The 16075-nt window shown below is 38.0% G+C and overlaps 2 protein-coding genes across 5 annotated transcripts in view; one reads left to right on the top strand and one right to left on the bottom strand.

Moving 5' to 3' along the window:
* The window catches only part of IARS2 (isoleucyl-tRNA synthetase 2, mitochondrial), a 29679-nt gene extending 23758 nt beyond the window's left edge, over positions 1 to 5921 (top strand). The window contains exons 17-23 of one of the 2 annotated variants that reach the window (XR_008237981.1): positions 960 to 1085; positions 1491 to 1622; positions 2270 to 2376; positions 3252 to 3397; positions 3565 to 3755; positions 4144 to 4275; positions 5279 to 5381. Coding sequence is in view for 1 of the 2 variants with exons in the window: in XM_052806258.1 (XP_052662218.1) it covers positions 960 to 1085; positions 1491 to 1622; positions 2270 to 2376; positions 3252 to 3397; positions 3565 to 3755; positions 5279 to 5423; positions 5556 to 5707 (999 nt within the window). In the remaining variant the exon portion in view is untranslated. Of the gene's footprint in view, positions 1 to 959; positions 1086 to 1490; positions 1623 to 2269; positions 2377 to 3251; positions 3398 to 3564; positions 3756 to 4143; positions 4276 to 5278; positions 5424 to 5555 lie in introns of those variants that run through there. The other variant, XM_052806258.1, reaches the window with a different exon arrangement.
* Positions 5922 to 6147: 226 nt separating this feature from the next.
* Positions 6148 to 16075, bottom strand: part of RAB3GAP2 (RAB3 GTPase activating non-catalytic protein subunit 2) — a 51132-nt gene continuing 41204 nt past the window's right edge. For all 3 annotated transcript variants that reach the window (XM_052806254.1, XM_052806257.1, XM_052806255.1), the window contains exons 27-35: positions 15402 to 15468; positions 14577 to 14647; positions 12424 to 12459; positions 11775 to 11849; positions 11321 to 11539; positions 9506 to 9595; positions 9206 to 9424; positions 8386 to 8544; positions 6148 to 8095 (exon numbers count right to left, since the gene is read on the bottom strand). In XM_052806254.1, the coding sequence (XP_052662214.1) occupies positions 7949 to 8095; positions 8386 to 8544; positions 9206 to 9424; positions 9506 to 9595; positions 11321 to 11539; positions 11775 to 11849; positions 12424 to 12459; positions 14577 to 14647; positions 15402 to 15468 (1083 nt within the window). In that variant the 3' untranslated portion in view covers positions 6148 to 7948. The remainder of the gene's footprint in view (positions 8096 to 8385; positions 8545 to 9205; positions 9425 to 9505; positions 9596 to 11320; positions 11540 to 11774; positions 11850 to 12423; positions 12460 to 14576; positions 14648 to 15401; positions 15469 to 16075) is intronic.

Below are 16075 nucleotides of genomic sequence, written 5' to 3'. Positions count from 1 at the left end.
GGTCTTGTGGCATGTTTTTCTCTAAACAGCTGTCATGTAGCAGAACTCCGTAAGGCTCTTCTAAAGATTTTGGCTACACTGCAGTTCCATTTGGCTGGAGTAAAAACCTTGAGGTTTTTTGCTTCAGCTGTAGTGCCAAAACCCCCACACCTTTGTTCTGTGCTAAGAAAAATGAAAATACATTATATAGAAGATGTAGTATGGTTCCTTTTTACTTGGGAACACTGTTGATGGAGTGGGGGGATTAAAAAATAATTAAAATAATTAACCTTTGCTTTCAAACTGATGAACCTACAAGCTGGGCCTAGCAGCAGAGCAGTCAGAGTAGAGGCTGCACCCCAGCAATCTTGTCTGCTCTCAGCCTAGGCTGTTATATTGACTCTGGAAGCTTACTTCATTCCATGGTCAGGGAGGTTGCGCTGCAGGTGATGCTCTGAATTTTTTTCCCTCCCCAGTCCTGCTGTTGCTCTTTCTGAGGCTGCTAAGCAGATTTTGAAATTCTGTAGACAAAAGAATCAATTCTTACAAAGACTTACTTATCTGATTCAATAAAACACACAATAGTTTCTATTCTTTCAAAGAGCAGATAAGCCATTTGCAGAGTTGAAAACAGGGTGGAAAACAATCTGAATGGGGGGGGGGGGGGGGGAAGTATGTAGTTTTAGATATTAACATTGCTATTTTAATGTTAAGAGTTCAAAGGATTCAAGGCTGTAAGATGAGTTTACCTCAACTTACCCGAGTTCTAGCATTGCCTGTACACACAGTGCTGCAAGTATACATTGTCACCCTGGCTTAACAGTGAATCTTGGTAAAAGAGGGTGAAGACCTCCAAATATAGTGGCCTTCTGGGCACACTTACAGGCATGTTCACAGCACTGACAACACAGAATGGCACTGCTCACCGTGCTGCAGGACCCCCAGCAGTTTTACTGGTGTGCCTTTCTGTCTCCACTTAGGATCACACCAAGGATCCTCCATACGGTGCCGATGTTCTCCGCTGGTGGGTGGCAGAATCGAATGTTTTTACTGAGGTGCTGATTGGGCCTGTTGTACTTAATGCTGCAAGAGATGATATTAACAAGGTAAGTGCCAAATATGCTAACCCTCTTCATTCTAATGACAGCTCCTCTTTATATTTGGTTTTGTGTTGGCTGAGTAGAATTCATTGGAAAGCTTTTCAATCTTTAGACTAAAGAAAGCTTTTCTGAACTCATTTAGGTAGGTACTACTGTTCTTTAGATCTGTGGATCAAATAGTAAAGTGTGCAAAAGAAAAGACTAGGTTTTGCAGCATACTTTGGTAATAGCCAGTCTTTTTACTTTTATGTAGGTCCTTTTGACATATGTTCTTCATGATGCTTTTGTAACTATTCAAACAATCATTTTGAAAAACAGCCAACTTTAGTTAATTCATTATAGAATATTATCATTTTGTGTTTCATCTAAACTGCAGACCATTAATGTTTAATTTTTCTGGTTTGTTCCTAGCTTCGGAATACACTACGCTTCATGCTGGGAAACGTGGCTGGCTTCAACCCAGAAACCGATTCCATCCCTGCTTCAGAGATGTACATAGTAGATCAATACATGCTGCATTTATTGCAAGATTATGGCAGCAAGGTAGGGGTAAATTGTATTTAAATGAATACATGTAATGTTTTTCATTGGTTATACCCTCTAGGGAAAATTTCTTAAGTGTATGAGTAAAGAGTGTGTGTCAAGTAGGCAAATTATGACCACAAAGGTTTCTCTGATGCAATGTGCACTCCCTTAAGCCCACTTCAACTTTTGAGAGGAAGGCTTTGTTTTTAACATTTTTAACTTGGTTTTGACATCGACCAGTTTTTCCCATTCCCCTCCTGCCCAAGGCCTCAAATTACATGTCTTTAGAAATAGCTAGAATAGGATATAAAAAAAAACCCCAAAAACCACCACCAAAAAAAAAATATAGAGCTTTGGAAATCTGCTGTAGTCCAGAATTTAGTCATTTCTGTCACTCAGAACCGTTCTGCTGAATAAGAAAGTATGGGCAGAATTTCTGGGGTTCTTCCTGTCCTCTCCCTTCAAACTTGAATTGAAATGATTGTTGACTTAATTAACATTTTATTTTTTTTTCCCCTGCAACCACCTTTTAAAGAAAAGATTCTCACAGACTTTGTGTCACTCATTACAGTTTCTGTAAGTTCAGGTTCATCAGGGGTTGTCATTGTATGCCATGCGATGAAAATTGATGCTCTGTTCTTATCTCTCTCTGCTCCCTCTCCCAGGTTACAGAAGCATACAAAGAATATGATTATAGCAAAGTTGTTCGATTATTGCAAGCATTCTGTTCCAGAAACTTGTCTAACTTTTATTTTACCATAATCAAAGACAGGTAGGTTCATTACTGCTGCCTTTAAAAGGGAAAAACCAAGTTAATCAGTTTGCGATGGAGGTAACAACATTCCAGGCAAATGTTGAGTGAATACAGATATCTCGGACAACATTTCACAGTTATGTATTGTGCTTTAGTGTACTAAAGCTCACAGGTGAAGGCTTAGCTGCTTTCAGTTGAGTATTTTTGTCATCAGTGTGCTTCTATATTCTGTCCACTAGGGGTACTGAATCATTTTGAAAGGTAATCAAGCGGACGCACTTAAAACTAAATAAAGTTTTAAAGATAAATTCTTGGATCTGTATTTCTAACTAGAAGTGTATTGAATTTGGGAAGGTAGGGGGAAGGGCTTTTAGCACTTACCTGGGCAAGCTAATGTCTTTTACTGATCTAAAAAACAGGTAAAGAATCCTAAGGATGTGACTGATATCATTCTTTGTAAATTTTGAAAGGGCTGTTTCATGGGAGAAGAAGGTAGGGCGTTATACTGATCTTTAGTTTCCAGAATGCAAATAAAGGGGAAAAAAAAGAAAAAAGCCCTAATGCTAAATTTTATAGATGAACCAGAACAAAGGGCTAACAGAGCTGCAGCCTCATCTCCCTGAAGACAGATTCTCTTCTATACAAGTGAAGGAAATTAACATGCCACGTACAAAATCTCCTTTCCTATGGCAAAATGTGGCTGCATATGCAAATGGCCCTGTACCTATACCACTGTGCTTGCCTAGGAAGGGCAATTAAGAAAAGCTCTCCTTGGAAAGGCAAGCTAGGTCAGACTTCTGTACTTTCAATGGCAGTCCTGGCAGTATGGCTCTTGAGCAAGAACAGTAACAAGAACATACAAATACTTCCCAACCTTCATCTCTGTCTTGCAGGCTCTATTGTGAAGAAGAAAAAGATCCTAAGCGTCGTTCATGTCAAACTGTGCTAGCACAGGCTTTAGACATAGTAGTCCGGTCCTTTGCACCAATTCTTCCTCACTTGGCAGAGGAGGTTTTCCAGCACCTCCCTTACAAGAAAGGTAAAGCATGTATCATTTCTAAGGAATTTTTTTAGTGCACTGTTTAATGGCATAGTTAAAAGAAGGAATGCAAATAGAGAGATGTGCCATTCTTTTTTATTAATTTAATAAACACTTGAATAGAAAGACACTAAATTAAAAATTCCTTTGTTTGCTTTGCTTTCAAGACTCAGAGGGTGTGTTTCGTACTGGCTGGATTAATGCAAGCTCAGCATGGAAGAAGCCTGGCATTGAGGAAGCAATAGAAGGTGCATGTGCAATGAGAGACTCTTTCCTTGGGTCCATCTCTGGCAAGAATGCTTTGGAGTATGAAGCAGTCATTGTAATTGAGCCTGGATTGCTGTTTGAATTAATGGAGGTAAAAGATGCAACTAAGAATAGTGTTGTCTGTGCAAAAAATACTGATTTCTGTAAACTTTCTTCTGCTTTGTACTTGCCAGATAATCACAGAATTGTTGAGGTTGGAAGGGACTGCTGGAGATTGTGTAGCCCAAGCCCCTTGCTTAGGCAGGGTCAGCTAGAGCAGGTTGCCCGAGATTGTGTCCAGTTGGGTTTTTGAATGCTGAGGATGGAGACTACACAACCTCTCTGGTTATGTGTGCCAGTGTTTGACCACCCTTACAGTAAAAAAGTGGTTTTATGTTTTCTTGGAATTTCCTCTTTCAATTTCTTTCTTTTGCCTCTTGTCCTGTCACTGGGCACCACTGAAAGCACCTGACTCCATCTTCTTTACACCCTCCCATCAGGTATTTATATACATTAATAAGATCCCCCAAGCCTTCTCTTCTCTGGGCTAAGCAGTCCCAACTTGTCGGCCTCTCTTCATGCATGAGATGCTCCAGTCCATCATCTCTATGGCCCTTTGCTGGACTTGCACTGTAAGTTCACATCTCTCTTACTGGGGAGCTCAGAACTGGACCCAGCACTGCAGATGTGTCTTACCAGGGCTGAGGAGCGAGGAAGGATCACTTCCTTCAACCTGGTGGCAGTGCTTTTCCTAATGCAGGATGGTGCTGGCCGCCTCTGGTGTGAGAACATACAGCTGGCTCATGGTCAGCTGTTTGTCCACCAGGACCCCTTCTCTGCTAAGCTACTTTCCAGCCAGTTGGCCCTCAGGGTGTACTGGTGCCTGGGGTTATTCCTCCCCAGGGGCAGGACTGGGCACTTCCCTTTATTGACCTTCATGAGACTGCTGCTAGCCTGTTTTTCCATCTTGCTGAAGTCCCTCTGAACAACAGTGCAGCCATCTTGTGTATCAGCCACTCCTCTGAGCACTGTATCATCAGCAGACTTGCTAAGGGTATGCTCTGCCCATCATCCAGGTTATTAATTAGTATGTCAAACAGTAGTGGACCCTATACTGACCCCTGAGCTATACAACTCGCAACTGGCCTCTAGCTCTGGACTCCTTGAAAATGCCTGTTCTAGTACCACTGGCAGTGCCCTTCCAAAGTAACCTGCTGCCTTGGTGTGAGGGGCAAAGTAACTTGAAAGTTTCTGCAGACGGAACCCTGGACAGTGCACTTCAGGTCTGTACTCTTAACTCCTTGCAGGAGTAAGTAAATTAGACTCTTGGTTCAAATCATCCACTCTGATTAGGAACCACTGTCTTAGCATTTGTTTTAAAGAATGGAGCATCTTGGAGCTTGCAATGGTAGACCTCAGTTTTGATGCTGGATTTAAGCATAATTATATAAATGCATATATTTAGACACAGGTACACGTGGGTGTAAACAAACTTGTGCTCTCTTTGTGACAAAGCTATGACAGCTGTTGCAATCACAAACACAGTAATTCTACTTCTGCTTTAACATTTTCTAGGAGGAGGATGCTGAGGAACAAAACCAGGTTGCAAGTCTGAAAATTAACTCTCTTCCCTAGGCACTGCAGGCTGAAGAAACTTCTAGTGCTTCACAGCTGAATGAAATAATGATGGCTTCCCAGACAACCCTGCTGAGTGAGCTACCTAAAGAAACACCTGCAGATGCAAACATCATCAAAGGGACCTTTCTGATTAACTTGGAAGGTAACAGAAGTATTCCAGACAGGCTCCTGTGCTGCTGCTTCTCTGCCCAACACCATACAATGTTGTTCACTTCATAGGTAGAGTATGCTAACTACACCCACAGGATCTCAGTAACAATGCTTTCTTTAACAGGTGGTGATATCCGTGAAGAATCTTCATATAAAGTTATAGCCCTACCACTTGCCAAAGCAAAATGCCCTCGCTGCAGAAGATACACTTCTGATTCCTCAAGCACCCCCTGCCCACGGTGCCTGAAAGTCATTGCTGGAAAAGTGAGCACGTGAGGGTGAAATGCCTATGCAAAAGCTGCGCCAAAGTCATGAGTATTGAAGTATACAATAGTGGTGGCTAACCAGAAGGGCTGTGTACTGAGGCCTGTAGAACCAGATGCTTAAGCCCCAGCCTGAGCAGAATTATCATGTTTTGGGGGGAACCTTCTGTATATACCTAACTGTGTATATCACTTTTCAGCTTAATAAAAAGGGTCATTCAAAATAACTGCCTGATTTACTTGTTTTCAGCAACCTGTGTTCTTTTGAAGTTCACTTCCATTTAAGTCAAACTTCACAGTAAAACAGCTATTGTTTAATTTTTATACTGTCAGCAGGTAGTTCTGTGGAACCCCAGAGAACCAGTCCTCTGCAGTGGTGTGTCTACTCCTCTTGTAAAACAGAACAGAAGAAAAAGTGATAATTACCATTCCATAAAAAGGAAAAGACACAAGGAAACCTCAAATTTTATTTAATCAATTTACACAAATCCACAGCAAATTAGACACAAAATAGCACTATATACAGGGTATTACTTACAATACATTACAGATTTGATTGGTGTCACGTCAGCTCTGACATGATACTCAGTTACAGTAAAATCCTTTACACAGCTGTACCAGGATACAGGAATGTAATTAACTAAGAAACATTTTTTGTTTTCCTCAGGTTCCATAGTGACCAAATCTCTAGCATACTTATTTCTGCAGAAGTTTGAAGTGCTGTCAGACAAGGTGGTAAAGTCACCTGTACAATCTTACCACCTTCTATTTTTCCCCTACAGCTGTTTTAACCTCAGTTATGGAAGTACCTAAAACATAGACCAGGCCTGGCCACTTACTCTTACTAGAATTCTTACTACTCTTTGTCTCATCTCATGTCACTGCAGGAAGTCAAACATATAGTATCAAAACTTTTCAAGAAGCCTTCACAGCTACACTGAAGTGCAGTGATTAAGAAGTGGGGATGCTGAACAGGTGAATGAGGCTGTGTAGGACAAGCCACCTACATAACCTTTTTTTTTTTAGGGGGGGAGTCTAACCCTTAGATGACAGCAGCACACCTTTCTGAAGTATAAGACCAAATTCTGTCTCCAGCAAGGCAGAATACTATGAACATTTCTTACATATAATGCAAGAGGAGCAGGTTACAAGATAGAGCTAGTAATTTCAGCTGACTTTGACAAAAACCGTTTACACCAATTTAATTTTTCTCTCCTGGCTTCCTTTAGGTAGAAAATAAACAGTACTAACTGATGCAAGATAATCATGTTTAATACCACTCCAATAGTGAAGATACTCACTATATGAGTCCCTGTAGGTACCATAAATAAAAGTGGGGGTTTTTTTTTAAGGCTAAAGTACTCAGTACTGTAGATCTTCAGTGAAGTTGGGTCAACTATTTAAGCAGTTTTTGACTACAAGTTAACATGTGCAGAGATTTATAGCATACTACATCTTCTACAGTGATAAGATAGGGGAACAATCTTACAGTAAGACATTCCTTGACCTACTTAAACTCAGCAGAGCTTAATAATAAAGGAGAGGGATGCAAATCCAGTTTTAGCTGAAGCCCAGCACCCTGGAGACAGTACTGGGAGATCTGGAGTAAAACATGAGTCCATACTTGTGTCTGGAGAATTTGATTCTCTTTCCCAAGCTGTTTCTAATGTGGGCTGTTCTCCCTTTGTGTAAGGCCCCAGCACATTTCATCCTATGTCTAGTGCAGTCGCCATTGTCACGTATAATGCAGTTATAAGGCATGAGCCCAACACCAGCTTTAGCTTCTGAAAAAGCGGTATTGGCTTTACATAGTAACTTGAGAGACCAAAGTTTTTCTCGGGTGTAATTCTAGAGCTCGTTTTTCAAAACAAATCATACATGGAACATTGAAACTGCAGCAGTTACTGCCAGCATGAATTACAGAATTTCACAAGATGTGATTTTGTAAATAGACTAAAACTGCTGTCAAATACATCCAATTTAGACTACCGCAAAAAGCGCTCAAGTCGGAAATAAATAACAAAGCATTTCAGATACTGACAAGTGTACTAGAAATTAAACATCTTTGTACTAGTGCAGAATTTAAAATATACTCCAATTTAAAGTTACCTTCTAAAATTCTGGGATGGGGAGTATTGTTTTTTTTCATTGTTTAACAGGAGCCACACAGAAGTTTCTTTCTGTAAAGTTCAGCCTCATTGTGTAAAATCATGCATCATACCACTATATAGCAGAACTGTGCTAACCAAGAATGTCATGATGAGATGGCTTCTACAGCCTCGATCAGATTCAAGGCAAGGCTGTACTGCCCATGATTCTCCGGTAAGTGCTCTATGACTTTGTTAACTAGTTTAGCTGTTGTTGAAATTGGCACTTCTACATTTTGAAGTTCCTGGGGGTCCTATACAAAAGAATAAACACAGCATTAGAGTAATTTTACAGATGATCATCTGCATATAAGCCCTCCTGAACTTGTATAAAACAGATCACTAAGGTTTATTAACTCAATTAAGCTGATGCTTTGACCCATGAAACTGCTTAACCCTTCATGAAACAGAACTAGCATCAGGAAAAATGAGAACAAATTCTTGTTTCCATTAGTAAGAAAGGGCTATTCAGATGTGATCTCTGTCTTGGTGAACAGAAGCTTCTGAAAATCAACCTGTTTTTCCTAAATCAAGCTTAACTTACCATAGCTTTGAGCCAAGTACATAGTGTTGGAGGAAGCCTAGCAAGGAGTTCCATACCCTCCTTTGTCTGCATATGAAGTAAAGCAAAGGCCAGTCTCTGTCCAGCCAGTATGAGCAGCTGTGATGCAAGCACTTCTTTGTCAGTCACCTGAAGAAAGGCCTGAAAATAGAAGAATAAAAGGAAGTAGAAACCATTTCAGCATGACACAGCTCACTTATCTGGAGCCTTGAAAAGCTGTATCAAAAGAAGCTTATCGATACTAAAAGGACAACTAGTTTTGAGACTGTTCCTTATGTTACCTGTTACTGTAATAAAGAACATTATTAAAAGCTTCAGAACAGCAGAAGAGTGAACAAAGGCAAGGAATTGCTCTGTACTTTACACAGTGATTAGCATGACCATGAGATCTGTTTTATAGTTCAGCAACATATTCCTAACTTCCATATGATCTCTTGTTTGCTCTCCCCCTCAAGAAAGGGAAGAATTGTCTTGTCCAAGGACTGGTAAATTTTTCATAAAAGAAGAGATTACAGGCAAAAAAGCAGATTCCTGAAACTATCAAATACAGTAAAATAAAAAAGGCTGTACTGGTTTAGACCAGTAGTGTAACTCCCTATCATGTTGGGAAGAAGGAAAACTGAGGGTAATTATTGGTCTTGAAAAAGTACTTTTCCAGCCTCTGACTTTTTCAGTCTGGGAATTTTTTTGAGCCTGATAATACTTCCCTAACCCTTCCAGGCATCTTAAGTAAAAAAGTAATTTTAGCAGAATATCTGACATAACACTGTACTGATTTAAAATCATTAAAAGCTGTTATTACCTCTTCACCAAGATGATCCATCCCATAACTATACAGTTCACAGACATAATGCCTTTTGACCACATCCTCAGAGATTTGAAGATACTGAGCCAGGTCCACAGCCAAAGTTGGCCAATTCTTCCCCTTTTCAAAAGGAAACAATTCCTCTTCTGAGACTTCTTTGGCCTTTTGTGATGAACATAGTGTTTGAACTGCTGCACTCACCACTTTGACCAAGAACTTGGAAGCAAAAATTGCAGGTTACTTCAGTATTTGAAATTTTAGAGGTTTATGAACTTTCAGTACAAAACATATACCTACCTGTTGTCGTATGGATAACACATTTGGATCCATATCCCCACTAGGCAGCAGCTGAATTGAAGTAAGGTCTTTGAAAAATGCATTTTTGCCCTAAAATTGAGAACCAAAAGACAGGCCTCAGAGATACAGGAGAATACAAGTAATCCATTTTGATCCAATACTAAGCAGCTTATTTTTTACATTTAATTTGTACTGCATCTTCTATTTCTCTTTGAGGATAAAAATTAATATTGTAAGTTAAAGCCACAGAACAAAACAAACTTTTGTTCATGCTGTCATAACATGTCAAGGGTTTGCTTTCAAACTTAAAACTACCTGCCTACTAAATTTAGGTAGCTGATATACTACCAGCTGGAGCTGAAGTTTGGATGTGTTTCCTGGTCCCTGGCTCTAGACCAACATACCAAGCATAATATGTAGGAAGAAATGCAAACTAGCTGATACAAAAATACATTTTATCCATCACTTATTGATATAGTTGACACTGCTTAATTTTAAGGTCTCTTGAACTACAGATTAATCAAATTTCAGGTAAAAACCCTGAACGATGGCACATGGTAGCCCTTGTTTTAGCCCACCATGCTCCAGCAGTGACATACTCAAGGCAAAGCATCTCTGGCAGTCCTGCTCCATACTAATGCAGGGAGCAGGGAAACTGGTACAAAAAAAATGCCTATGTTAAAAGACAGTGATGAACGTGTAGGTCTAATTAGTGACTTGCCTTGTCAGAAATAAGGTAGTAAACAGTTTCAAACTTTTAACCACTTTTTCAGTCATCAGTCAAGATTCTCTAAAGACCTGTTAGAAATTCTCTCATAAAGCTTACTGAACAAATGGAAATCTTGAGTGAGTGAAGGCAAAAAGGCAGCAGCTGAGAATAGTAGCTGTATGTAAAAGAAAGGAGGCACAGGAACAGGATCTAATTTTACTCAAGATGTAATATGCATTCTTAAATGACAAAAGGTAGTGTAATGCTTTCTGCTAACAGATAAGCAAAAAAAAAAAAAGCAAAAACCAATGGAATTTCATCTATGATAAAATGCTAAAACCAGACCCACTGCTTCATCAGAGCTTGCACACAGACAAGAACCTATGGCAAAAGGAGAGTAATATTCTGCATTTATAAAATTCCAGTAAATCATTGAGAAGGAATCTGTGCAGTATTACAGGACTAAATAATTTTCTCCCCAGCAGGAATTAAATGACAGTCTACACCAGTACTTTGTGTTTCAGGGTTTTTTAGAATTGCAGTGTGGTAAAGCTAAGAGGAGGAAAGCTCAATCTATGGTACCTGCTTTGTATCAGGGTCAAGCTCTGATTTGAGATATACTGCATTCTGAATGCAGTGATTTTTTTTTTTTTTAAGTGGTTTATATGCATTAAATGACAAGCTGTTTATTCTCTTCAAGATGCTCAGAATTCTAGAATAATCATCGGCAATAATGGATACAAGAGTAACACTAACATAACATTTCTGACCTTAAATATTTATGTTTTTTCTGATCTGGCACTTCTCAAAGCAATTAGAAAAACCTGTCATCCAGTGTTCTTACAGTGCAGTATTTTCAGACCAGCTAATTATTAAGGAGCTGATTTTCATGCATCTGAGGTCACTACAAATCTTTTATTCACAAGGAAAAGCACCAAGTTTGGGTCTCAGCCTGAATTCTGGCAGCAGCTTCATTAACACACCACAGTGGACTAAATGGCTCTCAAAACTATTCATGAACTGTTTAAAGAGTGAAAGCTAGTATATATTATAGGTACCAAGAGGAAGGATAGCAAAATTAAGATGTATGCTTTCAGAAGACATACCTTGCTATCAAACAGCGAAAGAGGCTTCACACTCTTCAGAGAAAACCTCATGATGGCATACAAGATAGTACATAACACAAACTGGTGTTCAACAAGTGGGTAGTGAATGCGTTTCTGCTCAAGGGCTAGTTCTACTATCGATACTGGTCCTTCTACCGACACCCAAGCATCTTCAGTATCTAAGACAGGAGCCTGCATTTCATCACTACTAACGTCAGCCTGCCAGAGCAACACAGAAAAGTAGTCACACACAAAACGTCATCTATATTGGCCTTCTATGCAAGAGACATGGCTTTAATCACAAGTTCTATGCAGTGAAATCAAAATTTCATGTCTAGAAGTTTATTAATATTTGTCTGTACAGAACAGTACAGAAATTAGTATAACCATATTCTTAAAAATTAAGTTTGAATCAATTAGTTCCTTAGTTTCTATGGGAACAATAAAAATTTACCTCTAGCAATGTTTGGAGAAGATCTGAACAGCAGCCAAGAAAACTTGTCATTGCTGTGTCACCCATACCTACGTCCTGTTAACAAACAGTACGATTTAAATAGTTTCAGTTGGAATTGAAACAGGCTTTTATTAGCTCTGTATGTTTGAGAAGACAGTTGTTGACATAAAATTTGTTAAGCTCAGTTTATTAACCTATTACACTTAAAGGTGAACAAATATTCACTGAAGTACAGCAAAGAATTAGAAATAACAGGAAAAAATAGGAGTAAAGCTAAATGTAGCCATTTACAGTACTGTATCTCTAAAGAAGACTGAATTCCTCAAGTAATCACATCTAGTAAATTTCATTTTCTGAGCATATCAGTTGTCTTCCAAAAAAGTTTTAACTAATGAAGTTACACATGAAAAATAATAGTTTGTCATGTTATAGTCTCAAGTCTACCTTCTATAATATTTGAAGTTATGCTGCTGTTCTAATTTGCTTTGTCAGATAAAGATTAATTTACATTTCTTAAAATTCATAACATTTTCTCTATTGGTGCATTTTGAATTTTTCTGAAACTTTCAAAAGTAAATCACAAAGTAGTATTAAAATTAAGGCATTTTTATTTATTTCTTCCTATTTAGACAAAAGTAGTATTACTTGCCCGTCTGCATAATCTGTCCTTTGGAGCTTTTCCAACCTGTTTAAAAAAAAAAAAAGGGTGCATTTCCGTACAATTAAATAATTTTAATCATAAGGTATCTGTTACCCCGTTTTAACCTTTTACTACTATTTTCGTAGGATAAAACAAGAAAATAGTTCATTACAGCTACATAATGCAACACATTGCATCACTTGCTTTCAACAAAAGATTTGATACAGATCATACAACTCAGAAATGAACATCACTGATGCCCATATTTCATTCATCCTTCTTAAAGTCTAGGATTAGAAATAAGGCCCCAAGGTCCTCACTCAAATCTCAACGGCAGCTAAAAAATTCCCAGTGATTTCTATAATACAGAAATAGAGAGATAATACCAAGCATGATATTAGAAAGAAACACTATGGAACAATGGAAGAGGAAAGGAAGAGTAAATGCTCCAGCATATTCACTGAGATGGAAGAAGTCTAATAAAGTTATTACATGGTTTCCATACTTTGCCTATCTGAATTCTTCAGAAGAGACACCTCAATTATATCCTGTTTAGGAATGTTACTATGAGGTCCAACTTCTACAAGTTGAATCACATGCTGCACAGGATGAAGCATGTACACGTAAGTGGAACTTCTCTCTTCCATAGCACAAAAAAATAAAATTAATGATTACATCATGGCAGAGTCTAAACAACAGCTGAAGTGAGATTCCAGGGTCCTGAATTACAGGATAATTGAACTCAAATTCAAGTGATCCATCATGCTGTTTCAAAGTCTGAATTCGAGACAACTTTCAGCTGTCAATTTTGGGACTGATTAAGTGCTAACAGATTTGGAAACCGTATTTTTCTAGGAAGTTGACAAGAGATCAGTTGTGCTACTGCTTCTATAACACAAACCCTAAGGACTAATTCCCAGCTTTCAAACATACATAAATAAATACTAAAAGTTAGCAACATTTGTTATTACATGATATTTGTTTGAGGTAACAGATGTGTGCATCTGTAAAACAGTTAGTAAAAACCTTTCTCTCTTCTCCTGCGGGTATTAATCTAGGCATGCAGAAAAACTGGGAAAGAGTTTTTGCAGAAGAAACACCCACTACAACTATATACAACTGAGCCTATTTGCTTAAAGGAAGAAGGAAGATGATTTTCTCCAATTCTTACAGAGCTAAATAAAAAGCAAAAGCAGAAAATGAGAGGAGCAAAGGAGGAGGAAAAAAGAGGACAAGACAGCAAATTCTTGTGGGTTTTGTGTTGGGGGGGGCGGGGTGTTTGGTTTTTTGGAGGGGCTTGTTTTGTTTTGGTTTTTTCTCCAGATCACCTTCAACACTTTTCTCTTTGCATCTGGACTTTTATGCTAAAAAACACTTAACTGCTGCTCTGCACCTGGCAAACCAATAGGCAGATTCCCCTTACACAACTTAAACAGATCTATCACTTACTGGCAATACTCTTCCTAAACTGTCTTCCAGTAAACAGATCCACTGCATATTTATAAGCATGAAAAAAATTGAAGCTTAGCCAGGGACAAAAGACTGCTATAACTCATAGCAAACAAGTTGCATACTAGAACAGAAGCTGATTTACAATGGTAGTGATAGTTAAAAATGCTCAACAACATCCACAAAGTGTTCTGCATTTTGCAGAGTAAGAGCTCATACATGCAAAACTTGGACCACAACATTAGGAAAAGCTTTTGCTTGTAGGAACCTGAAAGTTTCATGGCAATAACTTACCAGGAATCAGGCACAGAGAAAACACTTTAAGTTATTTATTGTTTTCTAGCTTAAAATTGTATATACGCACACATAAATAGTTTCAAACTGTTTCACAAATACTTTTTATTTAGCAATTACAAGCTAATGCTGTGCATAAGTCTTCAGTACACATCAGCCAGTGCTGATCAGCTATTAAAGCTGCCTATAGTTGATCATTCCATGGATTTGATATTTTAAAATATGCATTCCTTCATCAATTCCAAAAGTTAGCTACATAATAAACCAAATAAGCAGGGTTTTTTTGATGCTTAAATCAAAGATATTCCAAACTTTTTAAAAAGAAAAAAAAAAAACCAATTGTTTAGAAATACTAGTTTCACTTGTCAGTTAATAATAAAAATTCAGCCACAGAAATACTGTCACAATACTGCACTCACCTTGTCCATGAGATACGTAGCAGAAGAAAGCCTTTTCACTATGAATGTATTCCACATCATCAGTGCGATACCTAGAACAATCGCAAACTTGTAAACTCCAAGTGAATAGAAAAGAGATCTTACAAGTATGGAGTGAAAAGCCATGGGCCAAAGTTCCTTTAATGGGGTCATGGTGGGTCAGGGGGAGGAATTAAAGATGGTGAATGAAACAAGAAGTAATTGAGAGTTATCCTCACTGCTTTATACTTGCACTTCAGATTTCAGATTTCTCAGGAGACTACCTTGGTGATCAAATATAGTCAGAAGTGCGATGAATCACTTGTTAAAATTATTACATTATGCAGACTGGGTTAAACATTGTAAGTACACAGAAACTTTGGTGGTAAGCATAAAGCTTTAAGACTAGTGCTTTAGGCATAGAATGCATCTTATTTGCAGATGTAAGTAGTCTACAAAAAAGACAATTGTCATCATGTTCACTAAAACAGAGTATCAAGAAATGCATGAAAAGTAATTGACTGCAAGAAGCATGTGCCACTTTAAATACAAATAAAAAAATAGTTCCCGAGCAATTTTATTTTAAAATGTTTTTAGTTAAACACGTTAACTTTATCTAACCAACTTATTTTCATGGTTCTGATGGAAACTCAGTTTAAACATGAAAAACAAAAGCTTGAATGTCAGCAGAAAGTTTTGGGTTTTTTTCTAGACAAAACGGCCATCAGTACTACAAACTGCATACATTTACACTAGTTGACAAAGTCATTTATTCTGTTATTTTACAATTTCAACAAATATCATTTTTAATAATAGCTTCATACTTACCATGCTGAACGTGAGCATTAATGATGCATCTTAGATGATCTATAGACCTAATGAGAAAACATGCTTCCTTATGTAAAACAAAAAAGTAAAAGAACAAGTTACTACATTATTCAAAACTTGTTTTAAATGTAAACTATTGATTCTTAAAAGGCCCAGGTAGATTATTTTAAAGCTACTATTTTTTGACAGTTATAAAACTTGTAAGTTATTCTGATATTGCAATCTTCCCTGCTACTATCTGGCAAACATCCATGCACATGGCAAGGTATGTTTCAGTGATCATGAAACTCATCGTGATTTCAGCACTATTTTCAGGGCTTTGTTTTAGTATATGTTCTGCTAACACACTTTTTGCTGAAAGGTACCTCCACTGACTACAGTCATTTTTCAAAAACAAAATCCATTTGTGCTAGAAAGATTAATTTTTAGTCCATTTCATTAAGATGGAGTAAGTTTTTAACAATCTCAAAGGAACCTTCTATTCTATAGCAAGGTGTTACATTGCACAGATCTAAGGAGTGCCAATTTCAACTTTAATATCATCCGAACTTAGGATGACATTTTCCAATATTAGAGAAGCTATAGGACAGCAGCGGAAAAAAGCTTTTTTTTTTTTTTCTGCTATGACAATTTCCATCAGTGGTGAGGGAATCTAAGAATATTCAAGAAATCCC

This window comes from Harpia harpyja, chromosome 13 (genome assembly GCF_026419915.1).
Source record: "Harpia harpyja isolate bHarHar1 chromosome 13, bHarHar1 primary haplotype, whole genome shotgun sequence".
NCBI lineage: Eukaryota > Metazoa > Chordata > Aves > Accipitriformes > Accipitridae > Harpia > Harpia harpyja.
This window is presented reverse-complemented; position numbering and strand designations above follow the sequence as displayed.